The 26307-nt window shown below is 37.9% G+C and overlaps 2 protein-coding genes across 2 annotated transcripts in view; both read left to right on the top strand.

Moving 5' to 3' along the window:
* Nucleotides 1–3232, top strand: part of DNAJB14 (DnaJ heat shock protein family (Hsp40) member B14) — an 88578-nt gene extending 85346 nt beyond the window's left edge. The window contains exon 8 of the mRNA XM_007948858.2: nt 3108–3232. Within this exon, the coding sequence (XP_007947049.1) occupies nt 3108–3232 (125 nt within the window). The remainder of the gene's footprint in view (nt 1–3107) is intronic.
* A 16432-nt stretch (nt 3233–19664) lies between these two features.
* Nucleotides 19665–26307, top strand: part of LAMTOR3 (late endosomal/lysosomal adaptor, MAPK and MTOR activator 3) — a 32986-nt gene continuing 26343 nt past the window's right edge. Inside the window, exons 1-2 of the mRNA XM_007948855.2 lie at nt 19665–19673; nt 22443–22477. Of these exons, the coding sequence (XP_007947046.1) occupies nt 19665–19673; nt 22443–22477 (44 nt within the window). The remainder of the gene's footprint in view (nt 19674–22442; nt 22478–26307) is intronic.

Below are 26307 nucleotides of genomic sequence, written 5' to 3'. Positions count from 1 at the left end.
AATCTGGGCAGTGCAGGGCACCGAGGCTCTGTCAGAGCACACAGACTGGAATGGAATTCCTGCGGCCCAAAAAGTGGGTAGAAGTGAGGGATGGCCACACGTCTGTTCACCAAGAGGGTGTGGGGTATAAGAGTAACAAGGGGAATATAGCACCTTTCCAGTCCTTCGTGTCTGGAATGTCCTTGCAGTCCCTGGCAAGTGGAACCAATTCTTAGATCCTTGGAATCTGAGAGAATGCTGTAGCTTTAAATTTCCAAAATAGTCGAAGCGCTTGTATATATTCAAAATATCTGTGCCCTCCAGACAGCCAAAAGTCCACAGCTCACTCCAACTCCCTCTTTACTGTTTACCTTTTTTGTTCATCAGCCACCAGTACAGTCCTCTGTGCAGCCCCTGGCTAGCAGGGCTGATTTTCAGGTTAATTCTTAGGTCCAAACACCACTTGGCAATATCCAAGCTGACTGTGCTGTTAGGGTCGCTGACAAACCACAGCTCCTTATGTCTCCATTTTTGGTGTTTTCATGCAGATTCTTCTACTAGTTGGAGTTCAGTCCACTTCTGTATCCTTCCTTTCACAGCTCATGGCTCCAGGATTATATTCTTTGACAATCTGTGTTAATTGATTCCCCCTTTCTTTGTTGAAGAGCGTCTGTGCAATTTGTCTGCCTATTCTGCCATCTTACCAGAACTCTTCTAGGTTCTTTTCTGTTTTTTACAGGGGATTTCCGGCATTCATTGGTATTTCCTAGGTGAACTATACATATCTTCATGGTTTGATACTTTTTGTGTGGCCCTGGGCTTCAGTCTGCCCTGTGATTTGTCTGTATTATGCACCTTGAAGGGATTGGTCAATTTGGTATTCATATAGTATCTTGAAAATCTAACCAGCAGGATTGAGTGACTTGCAGTCCATCAAGGGAATTGGCCAACTTGTGGTCCTGCTGAAAGAGCTATGCTTTGAAAATTGACAAGGAGTTTGCTTATATAAGCAACCAACCCCATAGAGGTTTTTCTGAGAAGAGAAGAAACAGGTTGAGAGGAAGTGATGAACCTCCTAAAAGAGCTGTGATAATGGATCATAGGGTGTAACACTGAAGACAGAAAGAGACTCAGAAGTGGCCCTGTGGCAGATCTGGCTGTGACAGGCCTAAAAGGGGTCCTATGGCAGACCCATCTGTGATGGTAGAAAGCTGCTGCTGGAAGAGAAATAGCTGAACAAACTGCTATATAGACTAAGACCTGGGCCATGTAACAGTGGAAAGACCAATGATGGGGAGGCCAAAGAAAGAGAATCCTGTACATCTGCGAGGAAGCTTGTATAGCTGAGAAAAGGGCCTGCTTGCTTACAGGGCTGAGAGAAGCTGAGAGAGCTGTCCTGGTGGGAAGCTGTCCTGCACTGAAGAAGGGAGGGATGTGCTGTCCTCATATGGGGAGCCTTCCAAACCTCACCCATGTACTTTCTGATCCTGATCCTGAATTGTTCCTGTTAATTCCAAGTTGATCTGATCCCAGGTTGTAGTCTGTGAATTCTATGTCCCATTGCAGTGAATTACTGAACACACAAGAAGTAGGGAGTGCCACGGGGGGAATGGTTGGTGTCAGAAATGGTGAAGAATTTGGAGTATGTCTGATTTCTACCTCATAGGAACCCGCTTTGTGCTGATCCTGATTCTTACCCTTGGAAATTTAGATAATTACTTATACTACATTACAGTTGTACTACTGTTTTAACTTTTGTGTGAGTTTGAAATTTTTCAAATGCAGCATATCCATAGAGCCTTTGAATGAATATGAAAGTGCAAGGAGTTGTTTTTTTTTTTTAATTTATAGGTATTTTATAAAATACAAACAATAATTTGAGATAATGGAAAGAATATTAGGTTAGAAGGTAGAAGATTTGAGCTAGAATCTAAATTACCATTGCTGCTGTTGTTGTTTTGTTGTTATGTGCCGTCGAGTCAGCGGCTGGTGGTTCAAATCCACCAGCCACTCCTCGGAAGGAAGGTTGGGCAATCCTACTTCCGTAGTGATACTGCCTCGGAAACCCAAGAAGGGGTCGCTATGAGTCGGGGCCGACTCGACGGCACATAACAACAACAACCATTGCTGCTAGTGTGAACTTTATGCAACTCTCAAGTTCTTCCTTTGGAAAAAAGTCATTGGCAAATGGATTTTACACTGTCTCATTTGTAAATAAGGGGATGCAGGTATTTGATGATTAACATAAAAAATTTGATAGAATTGTTTAATCCTAGCCTGATTGATTGAATAAGAATCATTTTTGAAGATCTTTACTAATGGAATACATTTGTAAGTATATTTTGAATGTGGTCCTACCTAATGCACACAAACCTGATGTTTTCTACTTTGGCTATTGTTTTTCCAGAAAATAAATAATTTCTTTTTCTTTTGTGAGCATATCTTCTCTAATGTTCCCATCCTTTAGAAATGTTAATGAGCAATCAAGTGGCTAAAAGTAACAGGGATATTTCCCTGAATTATGTTTGATTTCTCATTAATTTATTATTAGTAATGCTATCCATGTACTAAATGAAGCTCAGAAGCACTTATTTGCTGAGTTAGCATGATTAAGACTCTTAAGTTTTTTTTCCTCCATTGTGTTCCTTCAATAAGGATATTATTATTATTATTATTTAATTCAAATAAACTCATATAATTTTTATATTTATGCCTTGAGATAATTAACTTGAAACCTTAATAAAACATTACAGCAAAAACAAGCACTAACAGTATTAAGTGGAACATGATATCCTTGGAACAAGAGGCAAAGATGATGCTTCTGAGCAGTGGTTTTTAAACTGTTGGGAGAGGGGTGGAGGAAAACGGTTCTTACATGATTTGATAGGATTATCCTTCTTTTCCAGAGCAGCTCTATGTTGATTTTCCATGTGGGCTTCAAAATATTAAAAAATATTTCTATAAGAATGGATTTTAGGAGTACTACTTGGATTTCTGTTTTTCTTTTTTTTTTTAAATCTGTTCATAGAAATATATTGAAGGGCTTGGATGAAGCATCATTAGAGATTAACAACTGGATGGCATGAATTATTATTTAATGAGTAAAATAATGTTATTGTTATTAACAGAAACAGATATGCAATATGCAGCAAAAGTATACCGTGATGATAGACTTCGAAGGAAGGCAGATGCATTGAGCATGGACAACTGTAAAGAACTGGAGCGGCTGACCAGTATCTATAGAGGAGAATGAACTGGAATTTTTATTTACATCTTTTAGCATACTTCTTTTTTTTCTCTAAGTAAATTTAATTTCATCATGAGAGCTGAAGAAAAAGGTTTGATATTAAAAACTAAACTTGAACAGTTGCTCCCTCAAATCTTGGACTGTTTGTGATCTACGGGCTCCTTTAAATAGTAAGAAACTGAAAACTAAAATTAATATTTTAGTTATGTTTCTTTAATTATTTTCACATTAAAGCTTGTATGATTCCTAACTCAAAATGTCTCAAGAATGAATTGTCACATCTGTATCAATTTCCAGTTTTAGTGATTCTGTTTTTTCCTTTGTCATGTAAATATTTATAGAATGATCATTTCCTGTACATACAGGTTATTGCCTTTTTTAAAAAGTTTTTCAAGTGTTTAGCTCCATGAGATACTTCTGCTTAAATTGATGGAATAGATATTATATGACAGTTACATTTGCCTTGTCAGGTGTCAAATGTGTGGAGTTTAAACAATGAAATTTTCTCAAAAAGAAAAGAAAAAATCAAAACTGTTTAACTTTGTGTAAAATCTTTTAGAATTACCAGCTTAGAAGGAATTGATATTTTCAGATATTTTCATTATAGTTCAAAATATATCTTGAAATAGATGAACTGGTGTAGAGTATCAGTTTGCTATTTAGTTTTATGAATTGCTAAGCCATGCATAGAAATGAAAAGCTATACTGATAGATTTTAAAGAAAATATAAGGAAATGGCTATCTAGATATTAAATCAAGAAGGTCTTCAATAATAAATCACAGATAGGTCTTTTGCAATTCCAGTAGTTAAAAGGCCCCCAGATGTTAATTTATATGTCTTTGAAGGCTGCTAAAATTTATGAAGAAGACCTACCTAAATTTTTCTCCCTATAGAAATTTATCGTTTCTTAGGGATTATTTAAGCAGGAGCCAAAAGTAAATGGATTCTTCCACAAATAAGTATTAAGAAAAATTAATACTAAAATCAAGCTTTGTGCCTTTTAACCCTATTGCAAACTCCTAAACATATTGAGTAGATTTCAACACACTTATTTGATCACAGCATGATCTGGTTAGCCACATGCAACAGTGAGCAAAAATATAGCAGCAGGTAGAATATTCATTCTTAGACAATTCTGAGCTAAAGTCTGTTTACCAGTGAGTAACTCAGTTACTCCTATAAGAATAAGCTCCCTGTAATTAAATCCATAATTTAAATTATAAAAATCAGCTGGAAATTGAAGTTATGGGTGCCTATATATTGGATATGAAACTCCTTGATTTCTAGTCTTCTGTGTTTTAACAGTTAATAATATTTTAATTACGTTGTTTTATCTTAGTTAATGTAACAAGAGTGTGTGTGTGTGTGTGAATGCTAGTATAGTGTCACTGTTGTTTCGGGTTAGAAATTTTTTCTGAATGTAGTTAATTTATGGCATCTATTAAATAAAACTGCTAAAATGACCATTTGCTCCTTTAAAAAGTGTTCTCTTCTATCCCTTTTTCCAGGTGAATCAGTGGAAATGCCTAAATTAAATTAAATACACTGTAAACAATATATTGTCCTGGGAAACCTGAACATCCTAACCAATTGCCTTCTAGAGATGTGACCTTTAGAAGAAATAGCAATGCTTAAAAGAAAACTATAGTTTTAAATATTCTCTTAACTGCAGAATGAGTTTTTAAAAAATAACTTCTAATTAACTTTGAAGGTTCATATGCATCAGAAAATTTATAAAAGTTTCATCCATTTATTTTCTCAGTTTTAATAGGAAATTTGTATATTGTAGTCGATACTTGGTTGAACTGAACCTTCTTGCTTACTGATTCTTTTTCCCTTAATCCTGGCTTTAAGTGGATGGATCGAGTTAACAAGTGAAGTTGTGTATCGTGAACTCATACATGGCTTTTAGACAGTATTATATTTCACTTGTACTGCTGCATTCCATTTCATTTCATAAAATGTTAGAGAAGACGTGTTTGATAAAATAAAATTCTGAAACAACTGTGAGAAATGACTGATCAAGTGCCCTATAATTTAAGCCACATAGAAAGTATAGAAGTAAGAATTGGATCCTTCATGTCACCTCTATCATGGTATAAAGGCCTAGCCAAGCATCTTAAAATTTTTATATAATCCTACTGAGTAAGAAGCCTTTAACTATCTTGAGATGCAAGATTTTCATATTTGCTACTCTTTTATCATAAAAATTGTAAGATTTTGCTCATCTTTTAGCTACATGAGCTTTGCACTTCTATTTGATAATTGATACTGTTCATTTTAATCACTGCCTGAAAGCCCTCAATCTTTTGAGCATTGCTTTATTTCTAATTGGTGTTTTAGAAGTTTGGCAGCAATTATATTTATTAATGTGCATTTTCATCCCTTTCTTTTTTATACACAGACATACACACAAGCATCACTTTATCTTTGTGAAGGCTTGGGGAAAATGGAAATACCACTTCCTCCCCTCCTCTTGTTTATTTTGTTGCCAAATAGACTGGTGCTAATCATTTGTAGTTTTTAGAATTTATTTTGATCAAATGTGAAAACTTAATTTTCAACAATGAGAAATTCCCAGTTATAATCCACCTAATAGATGAAAATAATTTATTTTGGAGTGGACTGCAACTGCAACTGACTGCTTAAATAAGCATTTGTTTCATAATCATTACATGTTTATTTATGAATTGCAGTCATCTGGTAGAGAAAAGTAAGTCCTTAGGCATAGATATACCAGTGCATTAAAATTGCTTTTGTGTCAGCTCAGGGGTTCACAGAACAAGTATGTGGAATGCCAGCCCTGTACTTCAGTTGTACTTTTGTGCTTATTTTTCCTTCCAAACAAATCTTCAGTTGCACTAGTGTGTAAAATAGTTAGAGAGAAATGATTAACGTCTTGATTTGGGGAGCCGTGGTGGCACAGTGCCAAAAGCATTGGACTGCTAACTAGAAGGCTGGTGGTTCAAACCGACCAGCCACTCCTTGGAAGGCAGACTGGGCAATCTATTTCCGTAGAGATATCTCCTCGGAAACCCAAGGAAGGGTCGCTATGTGTTGGAATCGACTCAACGGCAGTGAGTTTGAGGTTTTTTTTTGGTTAGTCTAATATTTTAAAATGTAGGTATTATTGAAAAAGTAATGATATTTATATTACTTAATGTTTTCCTACATAGTTCTATAAAATAAATAAATCTGCCACCTGTGTTAAGGCAGTAGAATGTTCTTGAAGTGAAGTCTGAGAACCAAATGAGCCATCTTTCTAGCTAAGCAAGTAGTATGTGAAAGGACTTAATGATTCAAAAAGGACACTTTGTGCATTTATTTATTTATTTATTTAGCTTCCCTATATGAAGCTTGTATTCATTACTACCCATACTGCTATCCATCATTATACTTAGACACACTGAAAGGAGATTCATAATCTTTTTTCTCCCATATCTGAACAGAAAAACTTCTCAAAATGAACAATAAGTCTAAATAACTGAAAAACCTTGTCTTTTGGCCAAATAGGGCTATTGCCTAGTTTAAATCTATAAAATTCTCTACAAAATGAAAAGAGTAGTCTTAATAAAACTCATTGCCTTCAATTTGATTCTGACTCTTAAGAACCTTGTTGGACATATTAGAATTGCCCCATAGTGTTTCCAAGGCTGTAAATCTTTATGGAGTAGACTGCCTTATCTTTCTCTTGCAGACCAGTTGGTGGCTTTCTCAGACCTCCAGCCTTTCAATTAGCAGCCAAGCCCTTTAACCATTGTGACACCCTGGTTCCTCAGTCTTGAAATAACTTCCCAATTTTTTTAACCTAATTTTTAATTACAAAGAAAAAGTGAATAGAATGAAGCTCTTCAAGGAATTCTTACACATTCCTTTAATAATCTGACAAGCAACATAGTCCTAGAATTCAGACTTCTTTTTTTGTCTCATTTCTATTAAATAGGTGTTTTCAGATAAATGGAAGCATTTCTCCTCAAAACATTAATTCAAAACATACTCCTTATATTAAGGATTATGTAACCACATTTTTTGTAAATTCCCTGTGTGTAATTATTTCCTGTAAGTACAGAATTACTTTTCGTTTAACTCGATTATCTACTGGTTTTGGGGCCAATAGATTTGTGAATACTCTGTGGATGTGTCCATGTATAGGTATATATATCTATTTTTTTTTCCCCAGTTAATACAGTTAACCAACGTGTGATTGTTTAATATATACCACACTGTGTTTGCACAGAGCAGGGCTTCCATTAGCAGTGGATATTCTTATTTCTGACTTTGAAAATTAGTCCACAGAATTTCATTGGTATGAATCATTCTGTTGATCCTTTTCATATTTCAGTATAGACATTTCTATTATAAGGCCCATACTTCAAAGATAATTGCACCTTCTTGTATTTAGCAATCTGGAAATATGAGGGTAAGAAATGTTTCTTTAAATGTCTTACTTTAGTAAGTTACCATTAAAAACTGGAATTACTAGTTGCCAGGAGGTCTAGTAACAGCATAGGAAATGACACCTGACATAAATGTGAACAAGTTTCATTCACTTCAGTACATGAGTCAGAACATTCCAATCTGATACTTTGTCCTTTCAGAGCACCATTAAAATCATAGAGATTTTCAATGGCATTGATGTATTTTGATCATTAGTTTCAAAGTGAATGAGAAAGAAACTCATACGACATTTTGTAATTTATTTATATTGAGAAGTGCTTCTTACCTATTTTTGTTTCATGGCTTGTTTTTGACTTTTGAATTGCTACATGAGAATTTCTTTCCGTTTAAAGTTTAATTTGTGTTTTTAAAATCTGCAGGTAATTTGCAAGCTATGATGGAATTTTAATGGAAGCCTTGTATAAGCTAAATGAAGTGAAATCAGTAAAGATCTTACTTTATTTGTCTATAATGCATTCAAGATTACAAAATTAGGTTTAAAACTGTGTCTGATTTGTAATATATTTAATGTTATATCAGACTTCTATAAAAATAAAATTTCCTGTGTGAGAACTCTAAAATGGCATTTGATTTTTAGTGAAATGTTCTGCTGAATGATTTATGATGAATTTTTGTTTTTCAGTCTCTGTAGTTTATCTCAAATATATGAATAAAAAAGTCTGTTCTCACTGTAAAAGATGTAAGGTTTTATTATGTTTTATATTCTAAATATGTCCTTATTATTCAGCCATTCAACAAATCTATGAATGCCTGCTGTATCCCATGCAGTGAACCAAGTGCTGAGAATTTATCACTGAACAAGCCAGAAATCCTTACGAAGTTTACATCAATTAAGGAAAATAGATTTCAAATAAGTAATTATAATTATGACATTCTATCTCATTGAAAAATCAAAAACCAAACCTGTTGCCATTGACTCAATTCTGACTTACTTAGTGACATTATAAGACAAGAGTAGAACCGCCCCATAGTGTTTCCAAGGCTGTAATTTTTATGAATGCAGATTGCCACATCTTTTCCAGTAGAGTGACTAGTGAGTTTGAACCATTGAACTTTCAGTTCACAGTCAAGGGCTTTAACTACTGTGCCGCTAGAGCTGCATTCTATCTCATTACACACCTAATATTTACTTTACCTTTTCTATTAGCCCTTTAAAATGTCTATTTAGGGTCTTTTATACTATACATAGGAGCTTTCGTGGCATAGTGCCTAAGGCATTGGACAACTAATCAGAAGGCTGGTGGATTGAACCCACCAGCCACTCCTTGGAAGGAAGACTGGACAATCTACTTCCATAGAAATACCACTTCAGAAACCCAAGGAGGGGTCGCTATGAGTCAGAATCGATTCAATGGCAATTTGGTTTTTCAGTTTGGTTTATACCATACATACTATATTAATATAGTACATGTATATAACTTAAAAATATATTTGGTACACATACTCAAAAGTCTTATGGCTAGAAGTATTCAGTCAAAAATGTTTGGAAATGATGTACTGAAGGACAGCCTACTTAGCTTCATGCATTTGTTATGTTGTACTCTTGACCATCTAGTTGATTCAGACTCTTAGTGACTTTATAGGACATAGTAATGCTGTCCCATAGAGTTTCCAAGGCTGTAATCTTTACAAAAGCAGACTGCCATATTTTTCTCCAGCAAAGTAGCCAGCAGCTTTGAACCACTGACTATTAAGTTTATACCCTAACCTAACACTTAACCACTGCACCACCAGGGCTTCTTTGTTTTACTGTTGTTGTTGTTGTTGTTAGGTGCCACTGAGTTGGTTTTGACTTATACCAACCCTGTGTAAAACAGAATGAAACACTGCCCATTCCTGAGCCAGTCTCACAATCATAGCTATGCTTGAACCCATTTTGTAGCCTCTGTGTCAATCCATCTCATTGAGGGTCTTCCTTTTTGTCACTGATCCTCTACTTTACCAAGCATGATATCCTTCTCCAAGGAATGGTCCCTCCTGATAACATGACCAGAGTACCAGAAGTGAAGTCAGGCCATTTGTGCTTCTAAGAATTCCAGCTTTACTTCTTCTAAGACATTTGTTTTTTCTTCTGGCAGGCCACAGTATATTCAGTGTTCTTCGCCAACACTGTAATTGAAATGCAGCAGCTCTTCTGTGGTATTCCTTATTCATCGTACAGCTTTCATATTCATATGAGGCTATTGAAAGGGCAATGGCTTCTTGTGCTGTTGTTGTCAGGTGCCGCCCAGTCAGCTCCTACTCATAGTGGACCCTATGCACAACAGAATGAAACACTGCCCAGTCCTGCGCCATCCTCATAATCCTTGCTATGCTTGAACCCATTGTCGCAGCCATTATATCAATCCATCCCTTTGAGGGTCTTCCCCTTTCTCACTGATCCTCTATTTCACCAAGCATGATATCCTTCTCCAGTAAAAAGTCACTTCTGACAATATGGCCAAAGTAGGTGACATGAAGTCTGGCCATTCTCACTTCTAATGAGCACTCCAGCTGCACTTCTTCTTGGACAGATTTGTTTGTTCTTCTAGCGGTCCATGGTATTTTTAGTATTCTTTCCCAAGACCACAGTTCAAAGAGCAGCTCTAGCAGACAAAGCCAGTTACTATAATGAAATGTGCAAAGACCTGGAGTTAGAAAACCAAAAGGGAAGAGCACACTCAGTATTTCTCAAGCTGAGAGAACTAAAGAATTAATTCAAGCCTCGAGTTGCAATGTGGAAAGATTCTATGGGCAAAATATTGAATGAGGCAGAAAACATCAAAGGAAGATGGAAGGAATACACAGAGTCACTATAGCAAAAAGAATTGATGAGTGTTCATCCATTCCAGGAAGTGGCATATGATCAAGAACCAATGCTACTGAAGGAAGAAGTTGAAGTGCACTGCAGAAATTGGCAAAAAATAAGGCTCCAGGAATTGACGGAATACCCACTGAGGTGTTTCAACAAATGGATGCCATGCTGGAGACACTCCCTCAGCTGTGCCAAGAGATTTGGAAGACAGCTACCTGGCCAGCTGACTGGAAGAGATCTATATGTGTGCCCATTCCAAAGAAAGGTGATCCCACCAAATGTGGAAATTATGGAACAATATCATTAATATTGCATGCAAGTAAAATCTTACCGAAGATAATTCAAAAATGGTTGCAGCAGCATATTGACAGAGAACTTCCAGAAATGCAAGTTGGATTCAAAAGAGGACATAAAATGAGGTATATCATAGCTGATGTCAAATGGATCTTGGTTGTAATTAAAGATTAGCAGAAAGATGTTTACTTGTGTTGTATTGACTATGCAAAAGCATTTGATTGTGTGGATACTAACAAATTATGGATAACATTAAGAAGAATGGGAATTCCAGAACACTTAATTGTGGTCATGAGGAACCTGTACATGGACCAGGAGGCTGTCTTTTGAACAGAATAAGGGAACACTGCATGGTTTAAAATCAGGGAGGGAGTGCATCAGGGTTGTATCCTTTCACCATACTTACTCAGTCTGTATGCTGAGCAACTAATCTGAGAAGCTGGACTGTGTGAAGAAGAACATGGCATCAGGATTGGAGGAAGGCTCATTAACAACCTGAGATGCCCAGACTACACAACTTTCCTGCTGAAAATGAGGATGACTTGGAACACTCCTGAAGATTAAAGACTTCAGTCTGCAGTATGAATTATATATACCTCCATATAAAGAAAACAGAAATTCTCACAACTGGACCAATAAGCAGCATCACAATAAATGGAAAAAAGATTGAAGTTGTCAAAGACTTCATGTTACTTGGTTTTACAATCAACACCGATGGAAGCAGCAGTCAAGATGTCAGATGACGTATTGCACTGGGCAAATCTGCAGAAGACCTCTTTCAAGTGCTTAAGAACAAAGATGTGTCTTTGAAGACTAAGGTGCGTCTAACTCAAGCCATGGTATTTTTAGTCGCCTTATATGCATCTGAGAGCTGGACAATAAATAAGGAAGACAGAAGAAGAGTGGATGCTTTTGAGTTGTAGTGTTGGTGAAAAATACTGAGAGTACCATGAACTGATAAAAGAACTAACAAATCTGTCCTGGAAGAAGTGCAGCTGGAATACTCCTTGGAGGTGAGAATGGCCAGATTTTGTCTCTCCTGCTTTGGTCATGTTATAAGAAGGGACCATTCCCTGGAGAAGGATGCTTGGTAAAGTTGAGGGTCAATGGAAAAGGGGAAGGCCCTCAGCAAGATGGATTGACACAATGGCTGCAACTATGGGTTTAGGTGTATAGCAAGGATAGTGAGGTTGGCACAGGACTGGGCAGTGTTTTGTTGTGTTGTACATAAGGTTGCTGTGAGTCAGAGACAACTCAGCAGCAACTAACACCACCACCAACAGTCATCAATTTGAAGATAAATTTCAATTTCAGAGATGTTAAAATGTTAGGGGGAAATTCCATCTTAGAATCAATGAAATACAATATCATGCTTTTAGTTCTAACTGTACTGGTGATATCAGAGCCTTTGTTTCTGCTTCTCTTAGCTACTTTTCTTACCTGTTGTACATAGCAGAGATCTCTCAACTTTTTTTCTGGTTTCTTACCAAAAATCAATATATGCAATGTGTTTATTAACTATGCATATGTACTAATATGCTGTGTACATAATAAACCAAAAGAAATTTTAAATGAGATAAAAATGGGTGTGTGGACGTGGGTGTGTGAAGTTCTGCTAATTTCTTACTGAACCTCAGAGATCATTGATTGATGATGGTGCTGATATCTTTTAGGCCAGTAAGCATTTCCTCTAGTCCTGTACCAACAGCAGTGTTATTCATGAATTAATAGAAACAGACCAACTTGAGTACATAAGGAACTGTCCTATTGACATGCCATAATTTGAAAGCCACCACATTTGGAACGTTTTATCAGCTCTTTCAATTTGAGGACATAGTGGTATTTGGTAGCGTAGTGCCTAAGGCACTTGACTGCTAACCAGAACGTTGATGGTTCAAACCCACCAGCCATTCCTTGAAAGGAAGGTTGGGCAATCTACTTCCATAGTGATACTGCCTCGGAAACCCAAGGAGGGGTCGCTATAAGTCAGGTCTGACTCGACGGCACATAACAACAACAACAGTGGTATTTGGAAAGCTATGCTCTCCATTTTTGCTTTTCAAGAGGAAGAAGTATTCACAATATTTTCCGGGTTAATTGCTGCATATTAAGGTCATTAAGAATTGTGTTAGAATATAAAGTAACACTTCCAAAAATCAAAAGATTTTAGCTAAAGTTCATATTTTTGTCTGCACACTTGGGAAAAAATGGTAAGAAGGAGTAAGATTTTAGTCAGGGACAGAATTAATGATTACTTTTAATCACTTTTATTCAACAAAATTGAATGAATGCCCATTTTAGTGCCAGAAACATAGACACTGTGAGAAACAGGAAAAAATGTAAAAGGTGACCCTAAGCCTTTTGGTCCTTATGGTCTCACTGGGAAACTATGACACATAATTATGCACAAATATCAATCAAGGGATCCCTGGTGGTACAGTGGTTAAATACTTGGCTGCTAATGGAAACCCACTAGCCACTTGTGGGAGAAAGACATGGCAGTCTGCTTTAAAAAAAAAAAAAAGATTACAGCCTTAGAGACCCTATGGGACAGTCCTACTGTTGTATAGGGTCACTATGAATTGGAACTGACTTGACAGCAATAGGTTTTGTTTTCCTTTTTTTTTTTTTTAAATATCAATCATTCTTAGTAGTATATAGTAGCATTCAAGAGCATGTGATGGGCAGGAAGCCAAGATTTGGCATAGATGTTTTAGGGAAACAAAGTTTAAGTAGCTAAAGTAAAGAGAAATACACTTTCCAGATGAGATAAACTTCCAGAACCAGTGTGGGAAAGTAATAGTCATGCTGATAGAAGGGTAAGGTAATCAATTTGGCTGGAGTAGAAAATTCACATTAGATGTATTTAGGAGTAAAATGGAATATTTTCGTGCCAGATTAAAAGACTCTCAACTTTGTATTCAGTGGTGTATCACTTAAAGATTTTTTGAGCAGGCAGTGATAATCAGTGTTTTAGGAAGGTTTATCTGGCAGTGATTAAGTGGATATTGTTAACAGTCTTCCTGAATAGATATATGGTCTGAATCAAGAACTGAAAAATATATATGTAGACACAAAAATCATTGCGAGGGAAGAAAAGACATGGGGAAGGAAAGAGAGCAGCCAAACATGATTTCTTACTGGTAGAATCATGGTACAAGTACAGATCTAGAAATCAAGAGAAACAGGTTTATCAGACACAAAGGTTTTTAGAGCTTTTGAGTTAGAGCTGACAGTAAAGTATGTATGTGAACACATATCCAACACTGAACAAACCACTGAGAATGTGAAACGAGAACTCAGAGGAAAGATCAGACTTAGGACTCATAGTCTCAGAACAGTGGAGAAAGAGGAATCAAAGATAAACCTGGGAATGCTATCATTAAGAAGAGTTAGGAGACTTAAGTGGGTGGGGACCTAAAACAAATAATCCAGGGTCCCGGAAACTGGGATATTGAAGGATTTAAATAAGGAAAAGGAAATGATTTTTATTGATGTTAACTGAGATGGAACTGCCAAGTTCAATTGTAATGATGAGTAGGTGCTCAAACATACTATTTGGATAGTAAATCAGGTGTGATTAGGGAAAGAGGAATCAGGGAGACCCTGAAAAGTAACGGTTGTTGTTGTTTTTATGTGCCGTCCAGTCAGACCCGACTCATAGCAACCCCTCCTTGGGTTTCTGAGGCAGTATCACTACGGAAGTAGATTGCCCCATCTTCCTTTCGAGGAGTGGCTGGTGGGTTTGAACCACCAGCCTTCTGGTTGGCAGTCAAGTGCTTTAGGCACTATGCTACCTTATAATGCTCATAGTGCCCAAAGACAGGGAAGCACATCAGGCCATGACACAGGGCCACACAGGAGGTTGCACCCAGGGACAAGGTCACAACAAACTGGAATTGTGGAATGCTTATGTATGGCAAGCAGGGTAGGGTTAGATAAGCTTTTTTGTTTGTTTGTTTTTTGGCTTCCTGAGGATTATTCCTTGAATAATTCTGCAGGCCCAGGGGCCATAGAGGCTGTCCCTAGTTGTTAAATACCTGCTATGTTATGGGGCAATTAGGATGAGTGCACAGTGGCACAGGAGTCTGAGAATATGATAAGGGGAGTGGTTGAAGAGTGGACTTAATTGCTGCTCAAGAAGTGAAAAGTACCAACCTCTGGCTGGGGTCTCAAAACTATCAAGACAGCATTTTAAGAAAATTGTATTACATTAGATCATTTGTGATATTTGGGAACTCTGTAGTTTATGATTTCTTCCTCTCGAGAATTGCTATAGGAAATAAATATCCAGCATTTTTCACCATATCTTGGGCTAGAGTTGATTCCTTTTGTACTCCTGCTTTTAGTGGCTGGAAATGAAGGTCTGTCTTAAATAAGTTTCCATAAATCTCATTTTCCAAGATACACTACCTTGTTTTGAATAAATGAAATCAGAGGCAATCTGCAACTAAAGCCATAACATGAGATTTCCTTGTTACTGTTGTTAGGTGCCATCGAGTGGGCTCTGACTCATAGTGACCCTGTATACAACAGAACAAAACCCTGCCTGGTCCTGCACCATCCTCATGATCTTTGCTATGTTTGAGGCATCGTTGCAGCCACTGTATCAGTCCATCTTGTTGAGGGTCTTCCCATCTTCACTGACCCTCTGCTTTACCAGGCATGATATCCTTCTCCAGGGAATGGTCCCCTCTGACAACGTGACCAAAGTTAAGTGAGATGAAGTCTGGCATTCTTGCTTCCAAGGAGCATTCCAGCTGCACTTCTTTCATGGCAGATTTGTTCATCCTTCTGACAGTCTATGGTATTTTCAATATTCTTTGCCAATACCACAATTCAAAGGCATCACCTCTTCTTCTTCAGTCTTCCTTATTCAGTGTCCAGATTTCATATATATATATGAGGCAATTGAAAATATCAAGGCTTGGGTCAGGTGCATCTTAGTCTTCAAAGTGGCATCTTTGCCTCTTAACATTTTAAAGTGGTCTTTTGCAGCAGATTTGCCCAGTGCAATATGACATGGAGTGCTGCTTCCATGGGTGTTGACGATGGATCCAAGTAATATGAAATGCCTGACAACTTCAGTCTGTTCTCCATTCATCATCATGTTGCGTATTGGTCTAGTTATGAGGATTTTTGTTTTCTTTGTGTTGAGGTGTAGTCCTTACTGAAGACTGTAGTGTTCATCAGTAAGTGCTTCAAGTCATCTTCACTTTCAGCAAGTTTGTGTCATCTGCACATTCCAGGATGCTAATTGTTCTTCCTCCAATCCTGATGTTGCAATGTCGTGTTCTTCATACAGTCCATCTTCTTGGATTATTTGCTCAGCATACAGATTGAGTAAGTATGGCAAAAGGATACAACCCTGACATATACCTTTCCTGATTTTAAACCATGCAGTATCCCCTTGTTCTGTTACAACAACAGTCTCTTGGTCTATGTACAGTTTCCTCATGAACACAACTAAGTGTTCTGGAATTCTCATTCTTTGCAATGTTATCCACAATTTGTTATGATCTACACAGCTGATAGCCTTTGCATAGTCAATGAAACACAGGTAGACATCTTTCTGGTATTCTATGCTTTCAGGTAAGATCCATCTGACTTCAACAATGATATCTAATGTTCCACATCCTCTTCTGAATCCAGCTTGCATTTCCGGAAGTTCCCTGTCAATATACTATTGTAACCATTTTCAGATTCTCTTCAGCAAGACTTTACTTGCATGTGATATTAATGATGTTGTTTCAATAATTTCCACATTCTTTGGGATCACCTTTCTTTGGAATGGGCACAAATATGGATCCCTTCTAGTCAATTTCTTGCATAAATGAGCAAGCGCCTCCTGCACTGCATCTGTTCGTTGAAACATCTCAATGGCTATTCCATCAATTCTTGGAAACTTTTCATCAATTCTTTCATTGCAGCCTCAACTTCTTCCTTCAGTATCATTGATTCTTGATCACAGGCTATCTCCTGAAATAGCTGGACATTTACCAATTCTTTTTGGTATAGTGACTGTGTATTTCTTTCATCTTCTTTTGATGCTTCTTCTATTGTTTAATATTTTGCCCATAGAATCCTTCAATATTACAACTTGAGGCTTGAATTTTTTCTTCAGTTCTTTCAGCTTGAGAAATGCCAAGCATGGTCTCCCCTTTTAGTTTTCTAACTCCAAGTCTTTGTACATTTCATTATAATAATTTACTTTGTCTTTTTGAGTGCCCTGTGAAATCTTCTGTTCAGTTCTTCTATTTCAGCATTTCTTCCATTCACTTTAGCTACTTTACATTCAAAAGCAAGTTTCAGAGTCTCTTCTGACATCCATTTTGGTGTTTTCTTCCTTTCCTGCTTTTTAATGACCACTTGCTTTCTTCATATATGATGTTCTTGATGTCATCCCACAACTTGTCTTGTCTTTCAGTATTGGTGTTCAATGCATTAAATCTTCAGATAGTCTCTAAATTCAGGTGGGATATAATCAAGGTCATATTTTGGCTCCTGTGGACATATTTTCGTTTTCTTTAGCTTCAACTTGAACTCACATATAAGCAAGTCTGTTGCACAGTCAACTCCTGGCTTTGTTTTGACTTATAATATTGAGCTTTTCCATTGCCTCTTTCCACAGATGTAAACAATCTGATTTCTGTCTATTCTATCTGGCTTAGTCCACATGTATAGCCACTGTTTATGTTGTTGAGAAAAGGTATTTGCAATGAATAAGCCATTGGTCTTGAAAATTTCTATCATGCAATCTCCAGCATCATTTCTATCACCATGGCCATATTTTCTAACTACTGGTGATTCCTCTTTGTTTCCAACTTTCACATTCCAATCACCAATAATTATCAATACATCTTGATTGGATGTTTGGTCAGTTTCAAACTGCAGGAGTTCATTACAATCTAATCTCTTCAACTTTGGTGTATAAGGTTGAATAATAGTAGTATCAACTGGTCTTCCTTGTAGGTGTATGGGTATTATCCTATCATTGACATCATCGTACTTCAGGTTGTCCTTCTGTGGTGGCTTGTGTGTTGCTGTGAGGCTGGAGGCTTTGCTACCAGTATTTCAAATAACATCAGCGTCACCCATGGTGGACAGGTTTCAGGGGAGCTTCCAGATGAAGACAGACTGTGAAGAAAGTTGGGGCCATCCACTTCTGAAAACACTGGCCACTGAAAACCTTATGAAGGGCAGTGAAGCACTGATATATTACTGGAAAATTTTATGAATAGCCATGAAATATTGTCTGATATACTACCTGAAGGAGGGCCTAAGGCAATGGTTCTGAACTGGGGTGCGATTTTGCTCCTCAGGGGAGTTTTGGGTGTTACAAGTGTGTGTGTGTGTGTGTGTGTGTGTGTGTGTGACTGGGCATGTACCCGTGCAGGAGCAGGGCAGAGATTAGTATCTAGTGACAGACGTCTCAGGTTACTAAATATCCTACAATGCATGGGACAGCACCCTACCACAAAGACTTCTCTAGCCCCAGATACTAAGAGTGCATAGACTGAGAAACCCTGGGCTAAGATGTTTGGAGAGGGTTGTACCTTTTACCATATTCTCTGAAAGGAACTCTGGTGGCCGCTGTTGTTAAGGTATTGGGCTTCTAACCAAATGGTAGGCTTTGCAACCCACCAGGGGCTCCCTGGAAGGAATATGATGGATCTACTTCCTTAAAAATTTATGACCTTGGAAACCTGATGGGGGTCGCTATGATTGTGAATTGACTTGATTGCAGTTGGTTTGGTTTTTTTAATACTCACTAATCTTTGTACCACCCACTGTAGGTTTTTGTTAAATGTACAAACAAGCAAGGCGCTAAACAAAAATATTATGGGCAATGCTTAGAAGGCAAGCCCACACGTCAAGAGCCAATGAGAAAAGGTAGTGCAATATATATGTACCCTAAATAAAGCAGAGGCTTGGGTGCTCAAGTGGCTCTGAGAGCACTCCAGAAAGCCCAAGGCTCCTTGATTCAATTTAGACAAGACCTTGAGCAAACAGGAAGTAGAGTGGCACCATGGAAAAGCCAAAAGTGACAAATCACGATCAGAAAACTGTAGACTTCCAGGCTTTGATTCTGGGCAATCTGGTGCTTACTGTTCTTCAAATTTTTTTATTTATAAGAATTGCTTTTCAAGGTATGGACCTAAAAACTAATGAAATTTATGCATGTTCTCCTCAAAAATGGAGAAAACGTTCTTGCACAAAATCTTGCATACATTTGCTCAGGGACTTTGGAGCCCAACGATCTATCAAGAATCTTCTAACAGTCCAAATCCGTGAACCCAGAGGTTAGAGGGCCGGGGTGGGGCCAAGGAGCTGCGGGGCGGGGCAGCGCTGGCGGCAGGGCGCTCACAGTTTCCGCCCACCCTCCCCGGAAATCCTGTGTCACTGTGCGTCGCAGGCGTAAGAAGTGCTTCCTGGAAAGCCGGCTAGGTCACAAATCATGTGACTGCCGCTTGCAGAGGAGCCTGCTTCTGGGGGTGCCCCTGAAGTGACAGCCGTTAGAACCCAAACATTCCCTGGAGCAGACGCCCAGGTAACTGGTACCACTTTGCCCGACATACAGGCTTGTACCTGGCGATAGCGGGGGAACATTGTTGGGGGGGGAAACGGGAGAGGGCGTCCTTTTGGATCCACGTCTGGGGAAAGTGTTGAATTGGCTGAGGCAAGATACCCTGGTTACTTGTCTAGATATTGGGGAACTCCGACTCCTTCGGTCTCCCTGGTCCAAGTTCTAGAGCCACGGAGTCCAGACGAGAGCTGAACTGGCTCTTTATGCTTGGGGGTGGAGAGAGCCAAGAAGCATTAAGGAAATAGTCACCAGGGGTTTCTCTTTCAGACGTGGAGACTGATCCTGCGGGAGAAGGGGGTTCATCATGGCGGACGTGAGTTGACACTCCCACATACGAAAAAGGAGAGGATGGGGGTTTGGAGGAGGCTCCTGGGCGGGAAGAAGTAGAACTTCCCAAGTATAGATTTTTGTCTTACGGCCCCCTTCCAATCTTTTTCCCATAAGATCTGGATTGGGAGACTAATATGAATGGATTTGCGGGGTTCTGAGTTTCTGCCTAGAATTGAGAATGGAGAATAGACACTAAGATTCTTGAAAGTGAGAAAATTATATTCTCACACTCTAAATCCTGCAAGCATAAGAGAGGCATAATATATTTACCATTTGAATTTCTGAATGATGGTATTCAGTATTTCTGGTCAGTATCTGATAAATAGGACAAGTGCACAGATTTTTTTTCCTCCCACTTAGTGGTTATTAGGTCTCACTTGGGATTATTGTAACAATTTGAAATTCCTCTTTAGGACAGCAATAAAACCAAATTCTGAGTTTAGGGAACTTAATTGTATTCATTACTGGAAAATGCAGAGAATTACTAATACTAATAGCCCTATTTTACATCCTGTTGTTATCTTGCTGGGTATTTTTCTGAACATTAAACCCGGAGTAATTCACTTAATTTTTATAACAACATTCAGAAGGTGGGTACTAATGTTATTCCTCTCTTACAGTTGAGGTTACTGAGGCACAAAAAGATCAACTAACTTGCCCAGGGTTACGCAGTGGTCAAGTCAAGAGACCAATATAGACAGTCTGACTCCACAGTCTATATGCTTCAAAACTTTACAGACGTTTTATGTCTTTACACCTTTTTTCTTAAGTACCTTCCATTATATTTTGGAGGCTGGCGGTTCGAACCCACCAACCACTCCTTGGAAGGAAGGTTGGGCAATCTACTTCCGTAGTGCTACCACCTTGGAAACCCAAGGAGGGGTTGCTATGAGTTGAAATCAACTCAGCGGCAGTGAGTTTGGGTTTGTTTTTTATTTTTCAGACATAATCAAATCTTTAAATATTGAGCATTTGCCTTGCAGAAGTTTCTGTGATAAGGGTTATGGGTAAAATAGACTTTTTAAGATTGATAAAGTAGAGTCTCACTGCCGTCGAGTTCCTTGGATTTCCAAGGAGTGTGTCTATGGAAGTAGGTTGCCTGGTCTTCCTTCTAAGGAGTGGCTGGTGGATTTGAACCATCAGCCTTCCAGTTAGCAGTCAGATGCTTTAGACAGAGTAGGGACCATTTAAATCGTGACTGCACAAGGAAACTTGCAGGGAATTCCTCCAATCCAGGCATCAATATTTTAAAGCTTCCCAAATGATTTATATAGAAAAGTTGAAAACTGCATTAAAGGCTTTAGAGAAGAAGGATATGATTGGCACAGTGTAGAATGGGATGGAAGGAAATGGGAGACCAGGATACTAGTTGGAAGACTAGTGGAATTCATAAATAATTAAAAGGATAAGAACAGTAGAAAAAGACAGAGATCAGTTCAGAAAGATTTTATTTGACAAATGATTTAAAAGTGGCAAATGTGAGTTAGGGTTAGATGTTACTCTAGATTTCAAAACTGAAACCAGAGTTGGCAATGCCATTAGTGGAAACAAGAAATTGAGGAAATCTGGATTTGGGGAAAAACAGGATAAATTCAGTTTGTGTGTGTTTAAGATGAGAACAAGGGAATACGGTAGTGATGTGTTCAGGTTAGAGAATTACAGGGTTTAGAGATTCCAGAGAACAGATAACTGGTCATCTGCATTGAAACCTAGATTGTCAGTTTCCCCAAATGAGAGACTATAATGAGACAAAATAAAATAGTCTACCATTTCTTTAGTTATGATAATGATTTAGCAGTCAAGTTTTTTTTTTTTTTTTTTTTTTTTAAGTTAGGTAGGAGCCTTGGTGTGGTACAGAGGTTAAAGTGCTCAGCTCCCAACTGAAAGGATGGTGGTTCAAACCCACCAGCCATTCTGCTGGAGAAAGATGAGGCAGTCTGCTTCAGTAAAGATTTACAACATTGGAAACCCTATGGGACAGTTCTGCTCTATTCTATATAGGGTTGCTATGAGACGGAATCTACTTAAGGGCGGTGGGTTTGGTGTAAGAGGGAGTCCCGTGGGTGATGCAAGCAGTTAATGTGCTTGCTGCTGGCTGAAAGGTTGGTGGTTCTATTCCATCCAGAGGCACCTTGGGAGAAAGGCCTGTTGATGTACTTCTGAAATAATCAGCCATTGAAACCTTATGGAGCACAATTCTTCTCTAACACACATGGGGTTGCCATGAGTTGAAATCAACTGTTTGGCGACTGGTGTTTTTTTAATTTACATTTCATGCTTAGTATTTTATGTAATCACTTATCTTTAATCATGTAAGAATCATTAAAAGTGATATTAGAAAAACTTATTCATGAATATGGAAAGATGATCATAATATATTCACAAGAGAGCACAACAAAAACAACAGGATGTAAAATAGTATGGAAAGTGTAATCTAATTTTACAGCTAATGTGTATTTTTGTTTTCCATATGCATATTCTCAATAAACTTTAACAGCAGTCCTATGAAATAGATTTTATGAGTGTCCCTACTTTACAGATAATGAAACTGAATCTAAGAGACAATGTTAGTTAACTTGCTTTAAGTCACACAATTAGTAAATATCAAAATCAGAAAGATAAAGATAAAATACAGTCAGGAAAGGTTATGAATATGATTTAAAGTTTCTGAAATGTGGATAGCATGGCATCCAGAAAACAGTGGAAGACATAATATTATAATAAGATTTTTTTAAATGTTTTTGTCTTTTAGGACCTAAAGAGATTCCTGTATAAAAAATTACCAAGGTAAAAAATTAATTTATTACTGAATAAATTGTACATGACAGAATGTAGATATTTTGTTTCTGTTTATTTTAGATTATATCACTATATAATATAAAGTGCTATTATTTATCACTTTCAAATAACTTACTGTAACTTTAAGTGGTACCAGTGATGTACTTTGAGTCTGCAGATAGATAATGAGACCTATAATAGTCACCTGACTTTTCTGAGGTTAAAAGCTAGGGCATGCTAGAGAGCTGGAACTCAGATTTCTTACTACTTTAGAATTCTTGCAAATATACTATGATAACGTTTTGTTAAATTACATGTTTCATTATAGTAATTTCAAGGGAAGAAAAGTAATAATTTGCTTTAACATTTATTACTTTTAAGACCTAGTTGCTGAGTCTGCATACATACTCTGAGAATGCCATACTCAGATAGCAGTTCATACTTGAAAAATGTCTTTTTTTGCCAGCACACAATCCATTTGCTGTAGCATTTTATAAATTAAGCTCTTGTGTTAATGTCAGAAAACATCTTTTGAGATACTTTGCTGATTCAAAGGACATCATTTCTTTAGTGGAATTCCCCATGCAAAAATGGTGCCTTCTGTGATAGTTACCTTTCCTTTATGCCCACACACATTTGCAAATAACTCAAAATTCCAGAGAGTTGAAGAAATCGGGGATATGACTTGAGACATCCAGTCTAACATTCTTGAATATGTTTATTCCAAATTGATGGAATAACCTTTAAGTTACTGTACCAGAAAATGTGGTGAGATCTTTTTTTATTTCTTAGGTTTTAACCTATAGATAGAAAAACTGTTTGTATTATGCTTGAATTAGTTTAGTGTAATTTGCCTATTAGCTTGTGCCCTAAACTATTCTAACTACAAAGCACTAGAAATGAATAACATTTTCTCATTTTGATTCATCTTTTTCTTCTGTAGAGAGAAAACTGTTGAAACATTAAATAATTTTTACTGTTGATTTTATGTTAATGAAATACTAAATCCAATTTACCATTATTGGCAAACTATAAAAAGAAGCTACTGATTCTATTCTCATCTCAATAGTTAGCAATATAGGCATTTCTGGGTCTTCATGAAAGTTCAGGGTCATAAAAATGACTGTGCAAGCTAAAAATGTATAAAGCAATTGTAGCAATCAAGGGGGAAAATGACTGGTTTCAGTGTGACCTTTAAAATTATTTGTCGGTATTAAAAACTCTTGTTCCTGGTTATGAATGTTTACAGGAATGAATAAAATACTAAAACTAATATTTGTTTAGTACACTATACTTTAAAACATTGAGAATTAAAATGTTTTATTTCTTTGTAAAAATTTCTCTAGAGTAGTATGGATAGTACCTCCTTTTTGTCACAGGGCTAATGAGATCAGGAACAAGCAACTTTTCTGTTTCTTAACAAATTGTGGTACTCCTTTCTCAGTTAAGATCAGCTTTCAACGTTTTATTCTTTGTGCTTTTAATGTTGTGAAATATCTCTGAGATTTCCTTTAAAGTGAAGTTTTTGGCTGGCATCACTTCCCGTGAGCCACCTTCACTGTTTTCATCATAACCACTTTCCTCATTTACGTAAGTAAACTTGCCTTCACTAACTTCCTATGGCTATAGATCTGGAGGCTAATGGTGCCACTGTCAATGTTAGCCTCGGTCTGTCACTGTAACTCCATTTATATGCAATTCGAATTTCACATCCAGCATTATCACTTTCCATTTCTTTCCTGCATTTGCATCTTTGTTAGCTAGTTCCCTCTTTCACTTACCCATTTTTGTAAAATGTTACATAGTTCATCACTGGGAGACAGGGAGGCTAAAGAGCTATATGCTTTGCACAGCATGAATATTGTTAGCATCTTTATTCATAATTGACAAAAATTGAGATCAACCAAATGTCCTTCATTGGGTGAATGGGTAGGCAAATTAGTACATACATACAGTAGACTATTATTTAGCAATGAAAAGAAATGAACTACCAAACCATGAAACGTGGAGGAACCCTAAATTCATACTGCTTAGCTCTGGTGGTGTAGTGCCTAAGGCATTTCACTGCTAGCCAGAAGGCTGGCAGTTCAAACCCACCAGCCACTTCTCAGAAGAAAGGTTGGGCAATCTACTTCAGTAGTGATACCACCTCAGAAACACAAGGATGGGTCGCTGTGAGTCGGATCCGACTGACGGCAGTGAGTTTAGTGAAAGAAGGCAGTCCAAAAAAGCTATGGATTGGATGATTACCATTCTCACTATATGGCATCCTGGAGAAGGCAAAACTCTAAAGACAATGAAAAGATCAGTGTTTGCCAGGAGTTTAGGAGGAGGGGGGAAGGATAAATAGGTGGAGCACAGGTAGTTTTAAGCCATACTATTTTTATGGTACTGCAATTTGTCATTGTAGATACCTGTCATGCATTTGTCAAAACCTTTGGGACAGTACCACACACAGAATGAACCCTAATACGAGCTATGGAGTTTAGTTAATAATAATGTATCAATTTTGGCTCATCAGTTGTTACAAATGTACCAATACAAGACATAAATAGGAGAAACAATGTCCAGATGAAAGGCATAAATGAGAAACTCACAATTTTTGTGTAAAGCTAAAAGTGCTTTAAAAAAAATAGTTTCTTTGTGGGAGGAAGGGACCTACATGCTTTGCTATGTCTGGTGAACTGTTACTTACATAGTTACTTACACAATGATTTACAGACTGAAGAGTTAATATCTAAGTTTTAATCTTACACAGTTACTCAGTTAATATACTTTCTAACTGAAATTTGCACCATACTGTTGGGGAAGTGATATAATTAAACTGTGGTAACTAAATGTCCATATGGAACCATGCAAAACAGGGCTTTCTGTATTTATTGATATTTGTTGGAGACTTAACATGTTAAAAGATTATGAAAATGGGGGAAAACATTATACTGGTGACAAAATACAGGAACAGGAGCATGGTTGGTCCACTTATGAATCTTAGAGGTATAATACTTAAACTGCCCATACTTAAACTATGCCCTGATGCGTCTCAACATTCAGTTCAGCCAGTTTATTAATGGCATTTGTGTTTATTAATGGAATGTGTCAGCTCCAGGGTTACAGGTGAGGAGAGACAACTCAGGGACGCCCAAAGTAGCAAGTGGGAAGAGCAGGAGAAAGGGGATTAAAAGCCAGGAAGCCAGAGAGAAGAGCAATCAGCCGAAGGGATTAGGTGAGGAGAGGAAACTCAGGCCTGCCCAGATAAGCAGGCCGGAAGAGCGGGAGAAAGGGGATAAAAGCCAGGAACCCGGACATAAGAGCAGTCAGCCCCAGGATTACAGGTGAGGAGAGACAGCTCAGGGACGCACAAAGTAGCAAGTGGGAAGAGCGAGAGAAAGGGGATTAAAAGCCAGGAAGCCAGAGAGGAGCAATCAGCCAAAGGGATTAGGTGAAGAGAGGCAACTCAGGCCCACCCAGAGTAGCAGGCCGGAAGAGCAGGAGAAAGGGGATAAAAGCCAGGAACCCGGACACAGGAGCAGTCAGCCCCAGGGACAACTCAGGGATGCGCAAAACAGCAGGAGAAAGGGGATTAAAGCCAGGAAGCCAGACAGAGGTACAGTCAGCCACAGGGACCCAGTTGGGGGTGATACGAGAGGTCTCCAACAGCAAGACAAACTTGTCTGTCAGATTGTCCTACTGTGCTGACATGTAGACGTGAGTTTTGAGGCTGAACCTCTGGTGTTTAACCCAGCGAGATGCACCTAGTGCACAGGTAACAGTCCAGCTTATAGACTGAGACAGACTAGGAAGAAGGAAGAGGCCGTCCACTTCTCAAAGAATTGGCCAGG

This window comes from Orycteropus afer, unplaced genomic scaffold, assembly GCF_000298275.1.
Source record: "Orycteropus afer afer isolate SDZICR_OR568_19922 unplaced genomic scaffold, OryAfe1.0 scaffold00229, whole genome shotgun sequence".
Classification (NCBI taxonomy): Eukaryota; Metazoa; Chordata; class Mammalia; order Tubulidentata; family Orycteropodidae; genus Orycteropus; species Orycteropus afer.
The sequence above is the reverse complement of the archived record's forward strand: the minus strand, read 5'-3'. Positions and strand labels throughout refer to the sequence as shown.